Source organism: Heterocephalus glaber, unplaced genomic scaffold (genome assembly GCF_053883595.1).
Source record: "Heterocephalus glaber isolate CG9 unplaced genomic scaffold, H.glaber_assembly_v1.0 deba00001463, whole genome shotgun sequence".
In the NCBI taxonomy this organism is placed as follows: domain Eukaryota; kingdom Metazoa; phylum Chordata; class Mammalia; order Rodentia; family Bathyergidae; genus Heterocephalus; species Heterocephalus glaber.
Window position 1 is genome coordinate 5237095 of NW_028258310.1, and position 23753 is coordinate 5260847.

The following is a 23753-nucleotide window of genomic DNA, read 5'->3' on the forward strand; positions in this document are numbered from 1 at the left end:
ATAAGAGTCCAGCAGTTTCCCTAAGCCACAGATATGATATATATATATGTGTGTATATATATATATTTATTTGAATTTGTTCTCAAATTTATTAAACAGCAAGTGCCAAGGTACAAAGTGGTTTCTCCATGTGCTCTTCTCCCTGCTCAGTGTGTGTAGTTTCTCCCTGCTGTGCAGCTGGAGATTACACTGAAAAGAGGCCACACTTTCAAACCATTTCCTTCTAGTGACTTAAAATAATCATAAATGTAAAAAGTTAATAAAAAGTTCTTAATCCTCATCTCTTTAGCTTTACATCCTATTATTCTGTGTAACTGATATGTGAGAAACCACTCTCAGTTTCAATTTAGCTAAACCTCTGACTCACAGGGAACAGCTTTTAAACTGTTCACATAGTTCTTATCAATCAGCTGGGTCTATGTAAAGGAAATAGGAATACAGAAACCTAATCATTCCCTCTGTGAAAAATCATCATGTTTCTCTCATCAGAGGAAGATCAGATCCTCAGATCCTACAAAGCCTTTTCTCCAGATTTCCACAGTTTCATAGCTGTTTCATTTTAATCACAACATTGTTGAGCTGATCCGTAACTTCATGAGTTGCCAGGCAAGGGTGGATGATGCACATATCTGTCCTAAGGAAGCCTGTGGTAAATATTCCATCACTAGAAATTGACGATACAAGTGCATTATTTGCACACAGCAAAATGGTGTTCCTTGGTGAGCTGGTCAGTCAGAAATGCAATCCTGGCAATAGGCTGGAGTCAAGACACTCATTTCAGGGAGTGAATCATGGTACTTTTATTGGTTTGCAGTATTTTACCCTTTGTTATACAAGGAAGATATCAGAGTTCACCTTACAAAGAGAAATGAGGAAAACTAAAAATAAGCAGGAAGAAGACCATAAAACCACCCAGTCCAGTCATTCAGTGAGTCCTTTTATGGTTAGTGGATATCTATTTACTATGTTCTAGTGGGTCATTATTCTTGGGGATAATTCATCTTACAAATTACCACTAGGTACAATTTTCCATCAACAAAAACCACTTAGACTCCATGAGAGAAGTGCTTGCTCTGGAGGTGTGAAATGCAAGTGTGTTTTAACTGTTTTCCCATTTTGCTATGTGTATTTTGAATAATTTCCTTTCAAATTTTGCATGATTGGACACAGACCTTATGAGATTTGCATTAGTTGAACTACAGCAGAAATTCATCCACATCTGACTAAGCTAGATGATTGCAGTGTAGCTATCTAGGTTTGAAACTAGCTTTTGTTTTATTAGCTTACTCTGCAGCAAGAAAATATTTAGGGCATACAATTTGTAATGGGCCTACCAAAAGAAAGCAAAAGTCTTAGGCTGGCCATGTAGGAAGGTAGGCAAGTAAATAGCTAAGTAGACAGATACATACACACAAAATCAACTTATTGAGACATAAACTACATACTACTCAACATATCCATTTTAAGTATAGAATGTATTCTTTAAAACACAAGGCCAATAGCCTTGTAGAGATGTCACAGAGAGCTGCTTGTTCACCTTCTTCCACAGGGCAGCTTGGGAGAAACTGAGTTGAGCCACACAGATGGTCACACAGATGGTCAGTGGTAAAGTGGGGAGGGGATGCGCAGTTAGAGGTTCTAATAAAATCAGCCTATTGGTTTGGTCACTATGGAAAGAAACTTGCCCTTATGTGGAAAAAAGAGGTTTCACATAGCAGCCCATGTATAAGCAACAGTCCTAGGTTCCTGGCTAGGGAAAAATGAACATCTCACTGCTGGCTGCAGAGAACATGGAAAAGAAGTAAAGGGAAGGGGCTTAGAAACAGGAGGTATAAGGACAGCACCGAATGAGCCAGTGAGAGGGATCACTGAGAAATGCAAGTCTTAGGAGTTAAAGCAATTCCCACCAATGTTAGCACTGAGATGCTGACAAATAAAATTTATAAATGACTTTTAAAACTGCTTCCGCTAGCAACAAGAGCTGTTATTGTCACATTGATTTTAAAATTAAATGTTATGGAATTTTCTTGCTTTAATGAGAAGGCAGATCCAACTAATAAACAAAGTAATGATTAAAGCAATTAAAAGAATAAAGATGAAAAGTAAAGTAACAATACTCCTTAACCCAAATAGGCAGGTTTGGCTGATACGCTAGAAAAAGATTCAAGTTTATTTAAAGGTAAAAACATTGAGAAGCAATGCTCACTATAAAAAAAGCCTGCCCTTGGTAAGAGGGAAAAAGTCAATTAGTAATGTCATTTGTTTAAAAAATCTGCCCACACCTGGTTCTCATTTGTCCTCCAGCTGAGAAACCAAAGACAACTTTTTATTGCTTGTGGTCAAACAGCAAGTTCATTTTGCCATGGGATGATCAAACGACCAGCCTCCCCCAGCCTTAGAAGGTTTGCCTTTCACTTTCAACTTGTTCAATCATCATTAACTTGGAAAATTGTCACATTCCATTTGTGCAATGAAAATTTCAACACCGGTGACTGTTTGGGTGAAGTTTTTGTAGGCAAGGCCCTAAATCTTGTAGGACAACTCACACATTCTCAAGGTCATTCGCCTTGTTTCCTTGTTTAGTGACAGTTGCCTAAGATCCTGGAGTCAGTCTGTGATCCAATGTGGGCATCTTGGAAAAAGCCTGTGTGGGGTCTGTGTCACCCTCTCTGAGACTGAAAGGGTGCCCTGGTGATGGGACAAGTATGTACTATTAGAAAGACGAAGGCCTGTGCACACGTGCACATGTGCACACATGCGCACCCGCACTTGTTACATATTATGTGTATAAACACGGATTTTTACCAAGCTGAAGTAAAAGTCATCTTTACTTGGGATACCAGAAAAGAAGACTGCTGGATAGAATCCATTCAAAAGCAGAACTTCCCCCACTCTGGGAAGCCAACTTCCCTGGAGAGGCTACATTATCAAATTGAAGAAATTCCAAAAAGTTTCTGGAAAGAAGAAATAGACTTCTTTTTACTTTTGCCATTGGGCTGGAGAAATCTTCATTGCCTTTGTTAATTATTTAATTATAATTCCTCCTTTGCAGAGGGGTTCTGCAATGTCAAACCCCAGCAAATCTGGCATAGGACCAAATTCTTGATAGGGACTCTACAATATGAATTTCTGAAATCCAATGTCAAGTGGCAAGATGGCTAAATTAAGAGGTCACTTGATCCAGTCTCTTAAGAAAAGCATAGAGCCTACTGGAACAAGTCAAATAAATTCTGTGCTACTTGGCAAGTAAGCCATTGCTAAAACAAGCTCCAGTTACAGGTCCTGATTAAATTATCAAGGTCAAAACCAAGAGAATGTATATAAAGAGCTCTCTAGAGCTTTAAGAACCTCAGTGCTAATACACTTAGGAAATGGACTTCAAGAAGGGGTTCTCAATTCCTAGTTCTGGCCCTAATTCCAGGGTTTCATTGCACTAGCTGTTGAAATAAGATTATCAGCAGGTCTAGATTGCAGACACAATGTCTTGGCCTCTTTCAGGTAGCTCCACCTCATAATATATTAATATATTTATTATTCCCAATATTCAGTCTTTACTAACTAGTAGAATTTAAGGGTAGGAAAGAGGGCAGAAATAATCTAGTAATTTTTATTCCCAATTTCTTTGATAGCAGACCAGATCCTGAGCCTAATGAAGAATCCTGGGCTTCCTAATACACAAAAGAGAATGTTCTATATTAAGTGTTCTCTACACATTAACTCCTTTAATTCTTGTAGTGATTCCAATAGATGAGGTAACTTACCTAAGGTCACAGAGCCCAGGAAGTCTGGGTTTAACTCCATTGTACTACACAGCTATACAGTATTTTCTCATGAAGACTTCTCAGGATATGCAACCCAAATGTCCATTTGGACATTGCTCCAAGTGAACAGATGGTGTGCAAAGAGAAACCTGTTTGATCTTCGTTCTCCTTCACAGGGACTGAAAAATAGAGACCACAACACGAAGCTTCCCCATTCTTCTTACACTAGTATCTTCTTTCTTGCTCCACTTTTGTGGAGGTCACCATTCTACTGCTGGATCCAGAGTGAGCTGACCAGCTGTCCCTCTCTGTGTCTGTGTCTGTCTGTCTGTCTGTCTCTCTCTGTCTCTCTCTCTCTCTCTCTCTCACACACACACACACACACACACTCACATACACTCACATGGAGCTATTACTGTGCTTCAGTGAAGCTCTACAGGGTTTGTGATTGGCCATAAAAGCAGTCATCATTTGTTCATTAGAGCTAAGTTTTCAGGACGTGCCCCACTTACTGACCTCCACTAACGGCCTGGGTTTTCGCTCCACTGCAAACCTGAAGTGGCAGAGTTCACAGTAGCTGGTGTTTGAGGATGACAGCCAGTGTTCCAGGCAGCTCCGATGAATTGTCCCCAAGGTCCCCGTACATTCACATGGAGAGAGCAAGTCCTCTTGGCTGCTGCCTTCATGGCAGATCCTGCACATCGGCCGGTCATTGAAGGGGCTGCAAAAGAAGGAGGGGCATCTGCTGGTCACCGGGCTGTGACTCACTGCCAAGCGGATGGCCTTTAGCTTGGTGTCTTCTGGGCACAGAGTGGCAACTGCTCAAAGAGACACTTGCTTAAAGACCCCTTAGGTGTTTACACTTGACCTTGGCAGTAGGGCATGGTCCTGGGCACTCTAGGGCACTCAGACAATCTACTTTTGACAATAAAAGGAAATAGGGCATTGGCAGAATCAAAGCAGCCAGTGTAGCCTGGTCCAAAAGTGAGTGAAAATGAGCAATAACATTATTTTTAGTCTTGAACATAGATGGAGCTCAGGAAAACTACCAATAAAAAAATAAAAACAATTGTTCATCATTAAGAATAGAAGTTTTGAAATGACACCAATTGTAGTTTCTAGACAAACTGCATCTTTTTAAAAAAATTAATTAAGTTTATTGGTACATTTTAGGTATAGATAATGATCACATTCATCATAGGGAATTTGCACCTGTATATGATAGATATATCTTGATTATTTTTTCCCATTCCCCTCTGCTCCCTTCAACTTCTCTTCCCTTCTTTACTTCAAAAGCTTTAGTTTCCATTTTTTTCTTCTTTACTCATTTTTTCCTTTTCCTTCCTTTCTTTCCTGTGCCCCCACCCTAGTTCCCCTATTCATTTGAACACTTTCTTCCTATTTCACAATATCTAGTACACATTTTGGTCCTAATTTACACTGTCAGTTTCTCAGACCAGAGAAACAATGTGATATTTACATGTGTGTTGTATTTATCTCACTTAAGAGTATGGTCTCAAGGTGCATCCATTTAGCTAGAAATGTCTCAGGTTTATCTTTATGGCAGAGTAGTATTGTATAAAAAAACCACATCTTTATCCATTCATCAGGTGCTGGGCATTTGGGATGTTTCCAAGCTTTAGCTATTACAAACTGTGCCACTATAAACATGGGTGCGCATATATCGCTGTGGTATGATGCTTTTAATTCTTTCAGGAAGACACTTAGCAGGGGAATAGCTGGGTCAAATGGAGCCTCTGTTCCTAGTTCTTTGAGGAATCTCCACACTGATTTCCACAGTGGTCGCACCAGCCTGCACCCCCACCAACAGTGGGGAAGGGTTCCTTTTTCTTCATAGCCCCACCAGCATTTGTTACTGGTTGATTTTTTTATAATAGCCATTCTTTTTGGAGTGAGTGAAATCTCAGCATTCCTTTAATTTGCATCTGACAAGTGACCAGTGATGCTGAGCATTTTTTTGTATATTTATTTGCTGTTTCTTCATCTGAGAAGTGTCTATTCATTTCAGATGCCCATTTTTGTATTGGGTCTTTCAATGGGGGGGGTTGTTCTGATTTCTTCCGAGTTCTTTATACATTCTAGATAGTAGTCCAACAAACTGCATCTTTTGAACCAGGCCAGGACACTTGTATACCCAGAGGTTCCTTTCAATAGGGTGGAGAATGAGACCAGGGAAGTGAAATGGCAACCACCCCTAAAGCTGCCACACGGCACTGTAGACTGAGCTAGGCAGAAAGTTGAGTGGCAGATGGTCCTTTGAGTTTTCAGAGGATGTTTTTTGGGATGGTCAAGGCAAAAAATTGAAAATGAGTAATGGTTATGTCCTACCTGCATGAGTTATGTCTAGAGTTCTGCCTGTGATTTTGGCAAAAATATTCCTGCACATTTCACAAAGGCAAAGTAGTATCGTTAGTGTAGGCTTTGAAAACCAGCTGCCTGGGTTCAAACTCCTACTCTGGGGATTACCAGCCAGCTAAATTTGGGCAAATAAGTTAGTAATTTCATCTCCCTGTACCTTTAGTCTCTAGCTCTAAAATAGGCACCGATAATGGTTTCTTCCCTATTGTGATTGTCAGGATGAAGAAATATAGTCCAGATTAGAAGATTAGAATAGGGATCAGTACACAGTAAATGCCTATTTAAGGTAAGCCAGTGTCACTTGTGGAAAAACTCAGGCCAAAGAAAATTAAATAACATGGCCTTCACCATGTAAGTCTGTGGCCAATGGAAGGATCAAATTAAGGTGGCCTCACTTCTCAATGGGTGCTGTGTCATGTCAGAAGACCATCTCCCTCTCTGATGGTTTACTATTCTTTGTTAGGCATTTGATTTTAAAAAATGCCACCATGATATGTGACAACCTTAAGACCAGTCTCCTTGGCCTCTCCCATCTCTCCCCAAATCCCCCAAAGATGATAGTGACCAAGGTATATGCCCCATCACTCTCTTTAACACTATCTTTGATCCAAAGGGAAAGAACCATGGAAACACAGGAGTTTCCCCAAGGCCTTTCTGGGAATGATCCTGAGAATGAGCCAAGGCTGGAAGGGGATTAAAGAGGAAAAGATTCCTCTTCCCTCCTGCTCAAAGACTCGCTTAGAATCAAAGGGTGAAAGATGAGAAAGTTGACTTTTTTCCCCTGGCCTCCTTCATTTACTTTGAGCCATGTGTCTACAAAACTCTGCAACCTTCTGCTTTGCATTACTGTCTGTAGCAGGTCTGTCTGTAGCATTACTATCTGGGAGCAGGTAACAAGGCCTTACGGACAAGCAGACAGACACACTGGCTCATAGGTCTGTCATTTCATGGGCAGCCTGTTCTTCCTGATCAGCTGAGGTTGTTGGTGACTTCCAGTGTGACTGGTGTACATGCAGTCATCCAGACTCAGCTCACAGGGGGCTAATGACTCTCCTCATCTCATGTGTTCTGAATCCTAACCAATTGTTGTAAATGTTCCAATAGCTAATAGATATTTTCCTTTCTTTTCTTTGTGATATTGCACAGAGATTAAGTTGAAGGCAGATAATGTTGACAGCATGGAGGGGTGTGATTCACCACGATGTCCAGGCTGTGGTGCTGCCAGTGGTTCTGCTGCAGGCACATGGTTGGACTTGGAGGCTTGTGTCTGCACCAAAGGAGTTGAGTGATCACTCAGGTCCGGGTAAAGAGTCAAGTTAAGGAACTGGTCCTAAATTTCAGAGTTGGACATATCAGAACTGATGCCGGGGAACTAGTCTGATGGTGACACATATTTTACATTCATAGATCCAAAGTTTCACTTAGTCATTTGGAAAGAAAGCTGGAGAAACCAAGGCACACATACTACTACCTGGCAGCCTAGAGTTCACAATCTGCCACTGGCCAACAGCAGCACAAGAGAAGACCCTGGGCACAAAGTACTCACCTAGATGAGCAATCTCTTGAGCTGTTCAGACCTTCATTCACCCTTGCTTTGGTTTGTCACATGGGAAGATAGCTGTGGAGGCTTTAGCAATGACATCACTTCCCAGGGCAGAGTACATGTGAAGGGTCAGGATCACCCACAGAGGGGAAGGAGGGGACAACAGAACGGCCCTTGTGTGGAGAGAGGAGATTCACCCAGGGAATGGCCCTCAGCAGCACATCCACCAGGCCATGCCAATCATCATGTACCCTAGGAATGTCACTTCAAAAGTTCTATCCATCCCAATCACTTTGGCTCAGTCACATGAAACTAGGTGCCTTTGTTATTCTGTGCTAGCAAAGGACTTTTGTTAGCTACTGGAAACAAGAGTGTAATTACCATAGCAATGTCAAAATAACAAATGTAAAGCAAGCAGCCCCATGTCTTATGGGATCCTTTCTCCATGGCTCTCTGCAAGTGTGACTTTAAGCAGAACACTACACAATGTGAATTTTAGCTTTCTGTCCTATTGCTATAGAAACGCGATGACAGAACTTGTGTAGTCTTTTTTTCCCCCAGCAGCCCCTCTCACCTGACACAAAGACCTGAGCACTAATTATATCCCTTCAGCATTTTCCATCTGACAAATAGTTCTCTGGATCAATTACAGATTCATTTATTTTAATTGTGTTACTACCTCTGGGTGGCAAGAGTCCGCACTACTGTTGACAGCAGCTGCCCGTCCTTGGCTGAAACTTGCATGACATACTGTGGCTGCCCATTCACTAGGCTGCCACAATCCTCCACGGTCTTCACCACGGGTGCAGCTGAACTGGTGCAGTCTGGCAGGACTTCGGGCAGGTGACTGCAGCGGCTGGTTGTCATGGCAACAGACAGCAATTACTCTGTTAATGGCTTCCACATTGATAGAGGATTTCCATCTAGGGGAGATCAGAAAACAGTTTACTTGGGCAAGATGGTTAATAGCAAATGGAGAGCTATAGACCCCAACATCATCATGTCTGTATTTAACACAAATAACAGGGTAACCCAGATATGGCACATTATCCTGTTACCATTCAGTAGAAGGGTGTGCAGACACACATGCACACACACCCCACAAGAAACAGTGGATGTAGCGGTGAACAAGACAGCAAGCCTGTAAGTGTATATAAATACCAGGAACTCTGCTTTCTATGAGGGGACAGAGAGAGGGCTCTGAAACGCAGATCTGAAGAGAAGATAGCAGTACTGCTCTGCACCAGAGAAGCAATAAGTCTTTGTTGACACTCTGTAAAAATTACTAGAATCATTATTAAAAACGTTTGGAACTATTTTTTCTTGTAAGGAATTTATTCTCCATGCAGTTTCACTCGGAGATAGGAAGATTAAAACCAATGAGAGAGAAAAGAAGGAAAAATAATTTGGCCAACTAGCACATCCTAGGATACTATCTGACAAACATTAATCATCCAATTACTGTCCTACCTTCCTGACTATCATCATATGGCAAAATACAATAAGACAATATTAACTTCCTTCAAAAAGTTCACCTATTTTAGCTTGCTTTAAATAAAGTTATTCATGAAATGGTTAATTTGATTAGCTGTTTTATTTTTTCAAATGGACACATTATTTTTGTTTGTGTACTACCTAAAATCCAGGAGGTACATGTAACACACAGGAGAACATAAGAAGTAATGGATGAGATTTTTTTCACTGATTACAAATAACCCATTATTGACAAGGGCCTTCCTCCCTGACAGACTCTGTCATATAAACTGCAAGGACTTCTATTCCTGATCTGTTCAGTGCAGACACGGGTAATAACCTCAAGTTCAAAGCATTAAGACCCACTGGAATCAGTACTGATCAGCATGTGGGGCATAAGAAATGGAAGTTTGAAAGAAAAAAGGTGCAGGATGTTGTGATGCCACAGCATCCCAGCCCATGTGTGCTTTCTCTTCCAGTTTGCTCCCTCAGTCTCCAAATGGGCTCAGCAGACAAGGGCAGGATTGGTTATGGGACTGACTCATGTCAATAATCAGCCCAGGTTGTCGAAGTTCCAAGTTCAACTAAATAAAAATCTTGCTTTCCTCATTCCCCATCCCCAAGAGGATATCTGGAATTCCTCCAGGGGTGGTGTCCTCCCAGATATTTGTCTCTACTTATTACATTTTACTTGATCCCACAGGCCTTGAAAACAAGATCTTTCCAACTTCCAGGACAATGTACTGGACATTCTAGGGCCAGAAGGCTGTGTTTACAGATGAACCGGAGCAGACAGTTTCCTTCCTGAGAAGCACATGTCAAGCAGGCTTCACTGTCAGAGACAACAGGACATGAACTTCCTCTCCTCTGCTGCGGAGGGCTCTGGTGGGCTTCCCTCCAGCAGTCTTCCTCTCCTAGCCTCCTTGCTCCCATGAGTCCTCTCAGGGTGGCTATCTGCCCTACCAGCAGCTCTCTAGAACCGGCAGTGGAGAAAGGACTGTGGACACCAGGTCTCAGCTGAGGCCTGATGCGGGTGCACAGGCAAGGCCTGCCCTGTCCGTATCACTTTTATGACCACAACACTGAACATTTAAAGGAACACAGCCAGCTGGCTAAGGTGCAGTTTTGTTTTAAAAATAGGATCTGTTGCTTTATTTTACATTGTGAATCCAAGAAGTGACATTATGGAAAGTATAGAAAAGCACAGGGAAAATAACAAAATTCACTTATAATCCTACCACTCAGGTAACTAGACTACATTTTCGGGGTGGATGTCTTTCTTTTTTTTTTTTTTTTTTGTCAGAATTGGCAGGGTGGGCTTTATTTGTAGTTGGGGCCAGAGAGATTTTCTTTTCTTTTTCTTTTTTAAACAAGTGATGGTAAGTCTCAGGCCAACAAACAAAAGGAGGTTAAAAGACATTGCTCTTCTAAAACTGTATAACTTCCCTCCTCTGGCCTACCCTGACAAAACCCCACTGACATGACTTTAAATTCTCATAATGCCTCACAATCACACAAAGCGTAGCTTCCTGGCACAGCTCTCTTGCTTCACAAGGCAGCCATAGATTAAGAGCCAGGGGTGTGTTGGCAGGAAAAGCAGACATAGTGGCCTTCTTGCCGAATGGAATCATTATGTCTGGGTACACTCCGAGAGTCTATTTTCGGGTTTTGCGTATCTCCAGTTCAGAGAGCCCAGGTCTCCCTCCCTCCACCTGATGGAAGAGGGAGGGGGTGGGGAAGGTACACAGTGTGTCTCTGGGGTCCAGGACTGTCAGGAGTGGGGCCACCCTATGTTCATCCACCTGTAATTATGAGATGGGGTGTTGCTTGAGGTAGAGTACTTGCAGGAAAGTATTAATGCCCAGTGTTGCAGGAAAAGGGAAGGGAAAAAAAGTAGTTCTAAACATATGATCTAACTTCACAATAAAATGCCCTTAAGAATACTGTAGGGCCAGAGTGATGGCACATGCCTATAATCCTGGCTACTTGAGAGGCCAAGGCAGGAGGATCAAAAGTTTGAACCCACCCTAGGCAATTTAGGGAGACTCTGCCTCAAAATAAAAAAGGCTAAGGGAGGTGTAGGTTTGTGGTAGAACACTTGCCTAGCATGTATGAGGCCTTGGTACTGGGGGAAAAAAGAAGAAAAAAATCTAGATGCAGAATTTTCCTTAACTCATTTTGTGCCTGTAATTACAGGCAAAAGGGATATTATCAGGCACCTCTATCTCTTCTCCAAGCAAACCCTGGCTCTTGCCCTTGTGCCACTTCTGCAGAATCCTGCACCTTAAATCCTCTAAGCCTTCACTTGACTGAGGTCTGTGTTGAAGGGATATTCTAGTCAAACACACTAGCACATCTGTTGAATAGCACATGTCAGAATAAGCTTGAGATAGGAAACTGACCTGCCAGCAATGCATCCCAACAGCTCTAAGACTGTGCTTTGAATTGAAGTGGAGTGGGAGAGATTAGAGAGTATAAGCGTGCTTAATTTCAGTGGGGATGGCCGAGTTGGTTCCAAACCTAGAAGAATGGATCTTTTTTCTTTTTCTTTGCCTCTTTTTCCTTCTTTTTTCCCTCAGGACCAGGGCTTCATACATGCTAGGCAAGTGTTCTACCATGAAGGCACACCCCTAGCCCTCTTTCTTTCTTTCTTTCTTTTGGTGCCGGGGATCAAACTCAGGCCTTTGTGCTTGCAAGGCAGGGGGTGGCACCACTGAGCTAAATCCCCAGCCCTAGCCCTTTTTATTTTGAGACAGTCTCGCTAATTTGCCTAGGGTGGGTTCAAAGTTTTGATCCTCCTCCTTGGCTTGTCAAGTAGTTGGGATTGATTACAAGCATGTGCCACACTGGCCCTACTCAAGTGGTAGAGGAGGGAAGGGAGTGCATTCTGCCCTGATCTCCATGAAGGGAATCCCAGAAGAAGAGATGTAGGCATGAGGCAGCAGGAGTGGGCCTGCAGGCTGCATGCACCAATTGGTATGCATGTGTTACACCTGGGGCAGTGACAAATGGCCCACTGTATTTCCCTCTCTCATTTAGAGTCACCTGGGAAAATAGCAGGCTGATGCCTGGATGCCAGAAAGAGCTGAGCTGTGGTTTGCAGTCTAGCACTGGTCTTCACCGAGCTTTCTGTAAACTTTCAAGCACCATTCAATTGCCTTCTTATCAATACCAGTGCATCACTCTCGTGGGAAAGTAGCTTCCTGGTCTACTCAAGAATTCTTCTTTCTGGAACTTCCCAGGATGAAAACACAGTGCTGAGAGAGTAGTGTTATGTGTACACTTGAAATCCCAAACTGCACTGGCAAGACAGGTTCTTCATTGACCAAGCTTGACACCTTGTACAATTTCTTTCTCAGGCTGAGAATAAAACATGATGTGGGAGTGGCTAAACTCAGCTGCACAATAGTGGGGAAGAGTGGGAGTAAGTGGACAAGAAGGTGATGATGAAATCAGAGGAGGGTGGCTAAATACATGAAAGCCTGATGAGAGGATTGTTAAAATAAAAAGGCTTGTCTGTTAAACTGTGACCCTGCAAAAGACTGAGTACAGGTTTCACAAAAGCAGGAGTCCCAACCAGGCAACAACTAATTGTCATCAGGTTTCTGAAGCAGGCTGCCACTGGTAAGTGATTTCCATGAGAGTGTGGCTGGCATCATGAGGATGTGTTTTGGGGGCATGAGAGAAGGGAAGAAAAGCACATAGGAAAGCACACCCTGCTCACCTCTGCAGCCCCTGTGCATCAGCAGTTGCTTGATCTTCAATAAGGGTTATCAAGTTAGGAAGAAAGCTCTGCTTTTAGAGGCACAACACCCAAACCTTTGACCTGGCTCACTACTCACCAGGGAAAGTTGACTTTCCTTAGAGTTCTTGAATATCTGAAGTTAGTGTACTAATGTACTAATACTTCCTGAACCACTTCACCTAGTTGTTTGTGAGGTCTAAAATAAGAGGTGTTAGTTTTCCATTGCTATAACAAAATACCTGAGGCTGGAACTAAAGAAAAGTTTATTTAGCTCATAGTTTTGGAGGCTGATGGTCCAAACAGCACGGCACTAGCTCTCACAGGGCCTCCCTGGCTACATTACATCATGACAGATGGCATCATGGTGGGAGTTAGTACAAGAAAGAGAGAACACTTGCCAAGAAAGGAAGTGGACAGTTTTTAGGAATTAGGAAATCTCGATCTTTTATAACAACTCACTCTCATGGGAACTGGGATTCCCTGGGAACTTCTTTGATCCCTACTAAGGGCAGCACCCCCAACAACCTAATTACCTCCCACTGGCTCCTCTCCTTAAGGTTCTATGACCTCCCATCACTGACACACTGGGGGTTGTTTCTAACACATGGATCTTGGGGGAACAAGCATCCAAACCATAGTACCACATACTTTGTAATACATGGCAACATGTATAATACATGGAAACATACTTTGTAAGTTGGAATGTATTATGCACACATTCCTTAACCTTAATTCTGCCTCTTTTTCTAGCCTGGGCTGCATTTCATTTCTGTTTTTTAAAACTATCTTCCTCCTGGCAGTCAACTCATCCCACACTGTGTGTTCTGTACTCATGGACTCTGACATGGTACCACTCTATCTCTTCGTTAAGGAGCACACAGGGAGCCTCATCCTTACTCACTTCTCATTCTCCCAGCCCCATCTCTGTTAGATCTGGAACCCAAGTTTCATGTCTATGAAAATGCTTAACTGAAGATAAATGATGAAAAACTTCTAAGATATCGGAGATATTAGGTCTATTAGTTACAGCAGCTACCATTGTCTTAACTAATCTGGCACATGATAAACGCACTAGAATATAAAACATAAACCACTGAAAGTTCCTTTTGAGGTTTTCTTGGATGAGAACTGTATTCTAAGTGCTAAGTGAACTTTAGTTTTTTAGATGCAGGATGAGAAGAGAGAGAAGTCTGTTATATTGGCATTTCTGTTGGGTATACAAATTATCTACAAGGCTTACAGGTGGAAGCAAGAGCAGACAGAGTGTGACACTGGCTTGCACTAACCTGCTCAAGGGAGTTTCCTGGGTGGTGGTCTGAGCAGATGCAAGCTTGGAGGGTCAGTTTGAAGCAAGACTGGTCCTCCAAATTCAACCTTAATACCCAATTCCAGAAGTTTTAAGAAGTGGCAATGAACTATAGAAATGATCTTGAAAATAATGAGGAGTTACTAATTAACAAGCATGAAGTTTCAGTCAAGCAAGATGAATAAGCCCTAGAGATCTGCTCTATGACATAATCACATTCGGCATTAATGTACTGTACCCATAAAAATTAAGAGGGTAGATCTCATATTTTCTCACCACAATAAAATATAATTTAAAAGAAGAAGAGGGCTCCTCAGGTCCAAATATGTCCTGGAAAGATCCTCTGTCACCTCCACAACCAGTGTTGATCAACAAAGCAAATAAAAAAGCAACTTTATTTATTCATTCTTTCAAATAAACATATCTTTTAAGAAAGTTTTTGCGAACTTACTAGCTGTTCCTGGGAAGTTTGTGGTGGTGCAGGGCTCAGCCATCTCAAATCCTATGTTATATTTCCCACAGAAAAGTGCAGGCCACCGAACAATCTGTGTGTTCCCCAGGCATCCCCCGGGGCTGCAGAGTTGTGAGGACACCCAGCACCTTTCCACTACCAACCATTCCCTTGATAATGCCAGGGAAACCATGCCCTGAGCTTGGGGAGAGGACACTGGGGAATTATGGGATTGTACAATGGCCAATTGTCATTCTGTTCCTACAGAATGATGTGTGTTCTGCATCATTAACACTGCTCCAGGATTCAGAAGGCTGATCTTAGCTTTCCATGAGTGAACATGCTTCAGAAGGAGGTGTGAAATGTCCCCTTGCCTTCTTCATGGGCCACATACTCAGGGAGCAGAGCCTCCTCTAATGAGACCAGTGAACGAGAGCAACACAAGGCAGTCAGGATTGAAATGGGAAAAAATAGCAATAATGGCTTGTCTGGGAACTTTCCCCTCCGAGTTAGATCTGCAGACTTTGAATTCTAAGAGCAGTCTCTGAGAATAGCAATGCTCTTTGATAGAACATTTCCCTGGTTTTTCAGGCATGCTAAATCCAGACAGTGCACTGCATGGCTGATGAACTTAGGAGTGTCCTGAATGTTCAGAGCAAATGAAGGAAGGTAAGAAATCACACAGTGACCTTCCTTTCCAATGAAAATGGAGCAAATGACTAATTTCAAAACCATTAACATGTAAAAGCAGCATATTTCTTCTGAGAACAGGACACAAAGGCTCTCCAAGGAGATTGCTAAGACATGATTACGAGCAACATTGAAGTTTTGAAAAACATGCCAAGGAGGCTATTCACTGCGAGTGTGTAGCGGCAAAGTAGCTGCTTCATTAAACTTAAATAGCCGCGGCAGGGCTGTGCTTACAGAACCACGCTTCCAAATTATACATTTCTTTTCTGGATGCTGCACTGACCTCATTACGTAGAGAACAGAGTTTGTCGTTCTAAATAAAGTGACCATGCAAGTCTTTATAAACATGTCCATCAGGTGCTCGAGGAATCTGCAGAAGGAAACACTGGCTGACTCCATGAATTTTTAACAAAATACATCTCGTTTTGTTGTCTCATTATTTTCTACTCTGTGCTTGTTGCCACACATAGAGAGTACAGCAAGCAGGTGAAATGCCTGTTTCTGAGCATGAGTAGGGTTTCCACTGGGGGAAATGGCATTTTCTTGAGGAATGGATAAATACCACTGATGAACTCAGGCAGGAAAAACCCCTAGCCCAGTGTAAGGCAAGTCAGATGCAGAGGGAGTTACAAGAACACATTCCCAGTGTATTATTTTAAATTCACATCCAGAGTTATTTATCATTTCCCTCCATGTAATTAATTCTGATTCTGAGCCACAAAAAGTATAAGAAACAACAGACAAATCTTTCCTCCCATTTAAAATTACTATATTCCTCTTCATCCAGGTAAAATCTGCTCATTCTGCTGAAGGCAAATCAAGTACCAATTATCATATTTATACATATTTTTCCCCTGAAGAAGTACTCATGGAATTAATTCAGATTTTGGAGGCCATCCATTTTTTCCATTTAATTTTAATTAGGTAGATGAAAATGGCAATTAAAAAATCCCACAACAACACTGTGTGTTCAAAGACACAGCAACAGCTGAATTGCACTTGTAAATAATAACTGGCTCCTGCAACAGAGCCCCACTGAGCCAGGGAAGGGGTGGGAAGTAGGGTGCATGGAAGAGTTCTGGAGGTACATCAGAAAGTTTATACCTCAAGCCAGAAAATATTGAGAGAAGCAGGCAAAAGAGGATATATTCATGGGACATCACTCAGAGAAGAAAAAGAAAAGTACTCTTCAAATAATACTCAGAGCATCCAGTGCCAAACAGCCCCCTGTCCAGCATATCCAATATGCAGGTTATAGCATGCTGGTCACGGTAGCTACTGGATAAAAGAAAAACATCTCAGCTGCAATGAGATGAAATGAACTCTGGAAGTTCCTAGTTTATTGTTAGGCTTGTGCATATGTTCTATCAACATGTAAGGGGATGCCTGACACTAAGGAAATTATTTTGGGATTTTTTGCTAAGTTGTACTTTACCTTCCTTTGCATTAGCAACTCAGTATGAGCTGTACAGATGTGCTAACTCTTAACCCAAGCCTTATACCCTAGGATAAAGCCAGCTGCTGGCTGATTTTAAACCAGGGTTCCTTGGGGCTTTTCTCTTCCCTGTTTTGTTGAGTCCATGGGGAAGTTTCAGTCTTGTCTTTTCACAAGACAGTGTCTGAGTTCCATATTCCTCTTGGGACTGGGTGCTGGTGGCTCCCTATATGTTCCCTGAAATGCTTTGAGACCCATGAGGCCTGAATTGTGGCTGTACTTTTGCTTTACATACAAGCATAACTATAGTCACTCAGCTTGCAAAGGAACATTAAGGCTGGTGCAGAGTGAAGCCCTCTTTGGATTCTGCTTTTGAGCCCTATCCTTGGCATTAGGTATTAGATGCCTCATACTAGCAGAAGTCCTCAAAGCAGCAGTTGTTCCTTCATAGATGGTGTAGAGACGTGGACCTGCCTGTCTCTGTGTGTCCCTGAGCTACCCTTTCACATGTCTGGTCTTGAGTCAAGGGCTCTTTGGAAGTCTCTGGGGGAAGAGGAGACAGAAGCCTGGTTAGGGATGAGAGAGTCCTGACTGAGCTGCCATGCAGCTGCTTATCCTGGGGAGGGAGTAACTCAGCACCAGCCCTGTTTCCTCTCTGACACCGAGGAGCTGAGGTAGGTGCGTCCCTGCTTCACACAGCGCCCTTGGTAATGGGCAGTGCCTGAGAGTGTAGTGCAAAAGGGTCATCTCACATCCGTGGGGGTCTGGGAAGGGGGAGGAGAGCCCCCATACCCCTCTGCTTGGCCCCCTCACCCAGCCTTCCTGCTTCTGAAGGCCTCCTCACCACCCTCCCGCCTTCACCAGCACACACTCACCTGCTTTAACAGTCCTATTAAACACAGGTTAAAACCACAGAGACACTACCTGGAATTACTTTCCTTGGCCTTAGATACTACTCTCCCCCATGCTCCCCGAACTATAGATTTTTATTTACTGATGTCCTAAAATGAGTTTAGTCTTTTAAAATAATCAAGATACAAACACAAGGATAAATAAGATATAGTCAAGAATCCAGTTACTTGAGACACCTTCATCACTTAATCTTTTCATTTTCTATCCTGGGTTCTTGTGGACCTTGACATTGGCTGAAAGGGTCTCCTTTCTTGATTTTGACAGTAACCCCAATGCAAAGGACTTATCCCTCCAGAGGAACCTCTGAGGCATTATTTTTTCTAGTTGGAACACATATCCCTTCCTGCACTTGCTCCTTTGGCTGAGACCCTTCTGCCTCTACCCACACACCAGTCGTGACTTTGACACCTGCACGAATTTCTTGACTGAGGCACAGAATGGCCTCTTACATAGCCCCCAGCTGTGGGCCACTGGCTCTACCTGAACTTTTCCAGTGAGCGGGTCATCCTGCTCTCTCCCGTGCTCCACTTGAGCCAAGCAGTGAAACCAGTTAGAAATTCCCCAGCCTGACTTCGGACACAAGAGGGCTATTCTCTCAACAGAAGGTCCCCTGAAGCTCCTCACTCCATACATGGAAGGCCCTGAATCAAATACTCAGTCTGTTCCTTTCTATCTATTCCCAGCCCTGCCAAAAATAATGAGTGAGATTCCTTAACTCAACTCAGCCTGCTTGACAGAAACAAAAACAACTTTATATCGATACTGAATTATATAATTATCCAAGACAAAACATCTTGGATAATACAGAGACCTACACTTTAAAATTTCCATAGGATGGCAGTTTTCTTTCAGAACTAACAAAAAATTACATTATTGGTACTATATGGCATTGGTGTGAGTGTATTTTTCTGTTTTCATAGCACTATTCATTTTCCATTTTCTAAGTGCTTAATAAATACAGTGAGGCTTTACTGCCTTCTAGGGTGAGAGTAAGTTACACCCCCACGGAGCTCATTCATTTGCTTTATGGACTAAAAAATCTCTAGCGTGTCACAAATTAACACAGTGTTTCTGAGGACTGTGTTTTATTCTTGAATCTTCAATTTCACTAACAAATGTGAAAAACACATGTAGCCAGATAAGTCCCCTGAGATCAGCCACTGCAGATGCTGAAGAAAGCAAGTTATTTCAGCTAAGATCAGCACTAACAGGAGCACTGGAGACTATTTGTCTCCCAGGTTTCCCTCCAATTGCCTGGTGTAAGGCAATGAACTGGTTTCTAGTGGCTACCCAAAGAAGCCAACAGAACTAGGTTTTAAAAAATTTCTTTAGAACTATTTTTTTTATAATGAAAATCTTCAAAAAACTAGAAAAAAATCAAATATTTTGAATCCTCAATTAGTGACCTTTTCCTGGTGCCAGGAACTACCTTATCTAAAGGCAATGAAACCGCCACTACCATTCCTGAGAAAGGTTTACTATTCTTTTCCTTAATATTTTTCATGATGAAAAATGTCAACTAAATAAAATTCTATAGAAAACTGACACACAATCGATCATCCTCACCTAAAAATTATTAAAGATTTTGCTACTTTTAAGTTTTCTTCCTCCCTTCCACTCTCCTTCTCTTCCTTTTTCACAGCACTCTTGGTTGGAGAAGGCTAGGTGCCATTTATGTGCCCTGTTTGGTATCTAAGACTCTTGTCATCTTGGTTGGCACATCTTGGTGTGGCCTCCGGGCCACACTGCTCACACACAGAAGCCTTCTGCATTTAATGATTCCTTAGGAATAATGAGAAGAATCCTAAACCATCTCATCTTTAGCTTACAGCTGCACAGATCACTGGTGTTTGTTGTCCCCTGTAGGCCTCTATTTTCATATTATTTATCAGACACACCAGAAGGTGGCCAAGGCCTTGGAAGGGAGTCGGCACTATTAACACCTCAGAAGACTAATGAGTCAAAGCCTCTGTGACTGCCTTGCTAAGATGTTGTCTGTGATCCATCAGGAAGCCATTCCTGCTCAATGAGGCCTTCGGGAGCCATCAGGCAGGGCCACACCCATGACAGCACCATGATGGTGACATTAACATGCTAGGCAAGCTTCCATCGGGAGAAGAGTCTGCACAGATATGAGAAACACCTCCCTTTTCTTCTTCTCACTAATAAGGGAGAAAACATTTATACTCTTCATAGGTATTCCCCAGAGAGGCATTATACGCCTTCTTTAACAACAGCCGACAAGTATCTCTGAGATTGACAGGATTCCAGGGCCTTTCTTTTCTATTCTTTAAGAGCAGGGACATTTTCTGCCCATTATCACCTTGTTTTACTGATAGGCACCTGTCAGTTAGACATTAAAACAGAGTGATAATGGGAAGATAATATTCTGGCTCTGTCCACACACTTTAAGAGGGCAGCTCTCATGAGAAACGTGTATTTTGGGAAACCTAGACATTCATGTGCCCATCTGCATTTCTATCTGGTTTAAAATTGAGCGTAGAATAGCAAAGTGATGAAAGGAGGAATGACAGAGGGGTGGGATCAGAAGAGATTCCAAATGGCCCACAGACCCACAGTAGAAGGAAGTGAATGGGCCAGGAAATATGTGCAAGGTCAGACAGGATGGCAGCACGTTTATTCCTGTCCTCACTGGAACTCACTGAGAGGTGAAGGACCAAGAACTGGTGGGAAACACCTTCCATGACTGTAAGTAGAGGATGTGGACACATTCTGAAAAAGCACAAATACTTCCTTTTGAAACAGAGATGAGAAAGAAGTGCAGATTTTAAATAAACTCACCAAAGCAATTCAGATCCTACTGAGAATATTTCTAGTGAAAGATTCTGTGTTAGAAACTAATATTGTACTTAAGATATTTGGGTCTCTGGTCATATTTTCAGGTCCTAGCTTCTTGACTAATATAAGTAAAAGAATATCCTACACATACACACACACAAACACAGGCCATATATAAGATCATCTTTATGCTAACAACTCATCAAAGACTTTTCCCACCCTATACTTAAGCACAGAGCCTAGGGATTAACTGAAGTATAATTCTTACTGCAAAGTTTTAATGTAAGCAAATGGAGGGAAACTAGGCATCACTCTATTGGGTGGAGATAGAGAAGTTGACTGGGGAGAAGGCAGAAATCATTATCTTCATTAGCAAGAAATATCACAATTATCCTTTTAAAAAGACAAAGTGGTAGCCAGGCATGGTGATGCACACCTATAATGCTGAACTCTGGGAGGCTGAGGCAGGAGGATTGCCAAATTTGAGCCCAGCCTGGGCAATTTAGTGACTTAGTGAGACCCTCCCAAAATAAAAAGAATAAAAAGGGCTAGGGTTGTTGCTCAATGTGAAGGCCCTTGGCTCAACCTCCAGTACTACAACAAACAAACAAACATACAAACACAAAAATCCCCAAGGGGTGGAAGGTTATTTTGCACAATGATCCAGCATGTGAACCTTGGAGTTAGACCATTTGATTTTCCATCTATCAGTTATGTCTCCTCTAGCTGGAGATAAACAGATAACCATCTCATATTTGAGTACTATGTAAAAAAATGTATATGAAGATCCCAGCTTAGAAGTTGGCACACAGCAAGCACTGCTGGCTGTAATTATACTACTAGGGCTATAGCAACCTCAAATGTCTCCAGGGCTCCCTAGTGCTTTCAGTATTTTTGTTTAAGCCAATAAAAATTTATTAGAATATTGACACTAATATGGGAGAGAACACAGTACTTTAAGAGGCAGAATGGAGGAGCAGAAAAAATATGCTTAGGAATCAGATACATTAGAATTGCCAACAGTTACAGGGTTCAATCTTGAGTAAGTTACTTAACTTCTCTGCGAGTCAATTTGTCCATCTGCGAATAAGGAGAAAGTAACTTCTTTATAGTCATGTGCAATCATCCCACAAAATATTTAAAAGGTCTTGATGCTGGCTGAGTGGTCACTCTCATTAGAATAATACATAAGGATCAAGAGAAGGATAGAGGTGGGCTTGAAAGATCCTGCCACTTGATGGATGGATGGTATGATTCTAGGCTGGGGAGGATGGGTCAGAAATAGCCAGGTAACACTGGGTAAGATTGAGTACACATACCCAGGGATGCAGGGAACCTGGAGAAATTGGTTGTTGCTTGAAGGGGAAGTGTACAGAAAACATCACCTTAAAATAAAGCATTAGTACAATACAGAAGAGAACTGTCTCCTCATTTTCACCTTTAAGGGTAAATATATGGCTCTGGGGAACCAGATAGGCCACTGTAGCCCTTGAAGCTTTCTTTTTATTTTCCTTAAGTTTGATCAAGAGCCAGGTGCTGTTTTGTACCCAAAAGGAGGTAGCTACTTGGAAGCATTTAGTACAAATACAGAAGAATGAATGGTCCTGTTGTTTTTTGGGAGGGATATGTCTTTCCTAACAAGGGGGAGAATCAAACTGAGTTTACACACTTCCACTTTCATCTACTGATTCCAACATTTTAAAAACCAGGTGTTTCTTTCATCTTGTTTAAACAGTGCTCAGCACAAGGCCCACTTAGAGTTTACTAAGTATGGTAGGGAGAAATGTGTGGCTTTCAAAAGCAAAACAGGGGTATGCTAAAGAGAACATTTACAACTGTTGGATATCTGGGTCATAAGGATCTGGATGGTTGAAAGAGGCCAGAGTACACTGCATCATGATTTTTATTAAGTTCTACTTTCAAGGTGACATAAAATACATGTCCTGTCTACTAGAGCAGAGAATGTAACCAAAGCTAACCCATGATGACAGTGCGTATGCATGTGAACAAGGCTGACTGATGTCTCCAGCTGGGTCTGTTCATGAATTGGACTCATTTCTTAGGTTTGCAAATGATGATCACTATAGTGAATTCAATAACAGAGTTTTCTGCTGTAAACATGGCATTCTCTTCGGTATCTTTTTAGGGCCCTTAAGTGGTTTTGATGTACATGAAACTGAAAGCCAGGAAAATTAAAAATTACACAAATAATGAAAGATGAGTTCCTAGGTGAATTACTCATTACAGTAGCAAGTTTTGATATTTTCATTAAAAGGAGTAAAAAGGTCATCTAAAGATACTTGTGTACCTACAAATTATTGTAAAGTCATTATTTCTAACTCCCATAAGCCTATTTTATTAGTTTCAAGGAATAAAGCTTCAATCTGCTTCAGTAAACTGCATTATTTTTTAAACTACAGAAATATATGCAGTTTCTTTACATGAGCAATCTTCTCTAATGGCAATGCAGTCACTGGGAAGACTGCATTAAAAGACATGTTTCAAAGTACTTCCCTCCACCTGATAGCCCCTCTCTCCTTCTTTTCTTACAATATTAAAACCCACTGCTTTTTCAGAGTGTATGGCATATAATGGGCATGCAAAAAAAATTTTGCTGACTATTGAATTCACTATCTTGGCTTTAATTTGGTATCCAGATTAAGTCACATGATCACAGGGCTGACATAAACTTCCTACTAGAAATACAAACCTTGTGTCTGATTTAACTTTTAAACAGTCTAATATTCCTCCTGCTATTTGAAGGTTACCTATTTTTTCCTTTGAATTTTGAATAATCTTTAAGTTCCTTTCCAACTTGAAATCAGGCATTCCTATCTAGAAGTCATTTAGGAACATTAACAAGCAAACCATGAATTTGAACTCAACCTAATAATGGTTTGCAAGCATCTCCCAGTTTGTTATATGAACATAATCTCCTTATGGTGGCATGGAGAGTACTACTGAAAAAAAATGAAAAAATGAATAAATGATGGAATGCGTGGATAAAATGACATAATACTTCAGAGAAAAGCAATTCACATTTTCTCATCAATTTAGGTCAGTCTGTAAGTACAGAAAAAGGGGATATCATGCTTTAACTAAGACCTTCTTGTCTTGCTTACCAGGTCTGCTTCCCTGACATGCTGTGTGAGACACAGAGTGAGGACGGTTGAGCTGCCTTTGTGGCACCCTGATTCAGAGCGCATGAATACATTTTCCCACCAGGGGGTAAAATGTGGAATGACACCATTACTTCTCT

General features: G+C 41.8%; 1 protein-coding gene across 7 annotated transcripts in view; it reads right to left on the minus strand.

The window, feature by feature from the left end:
* The window catches only part of Marchf3 (membrane associated ring-CH-type finger 3), a 157835-nt gene that overhangs the window by 26577 nt on the left and 107505 nt on the right, over positions 1-23753 (minus strand). For all 7 annotated transcript variants that reach the window (XM_087180548.1, XM_004854453.3, XM_087180543.1 and 4 more), the window contains 2 exons: positions 8363-8606; positions 4278-4482 (listed from right to left, as the gene is read on the minus strand). In XM_087180548.1, the coding sequence (XP_087036674.1) occupies positions 4278-4482; positions 8363-8550 (393 nt within the window). In that variant the 5' untranslated portion in view covers positions 8551-8606. The remainder of the gene's footprint in view (positions 1-4277; positions 4483-8362; positions 8607-23753) is intronic.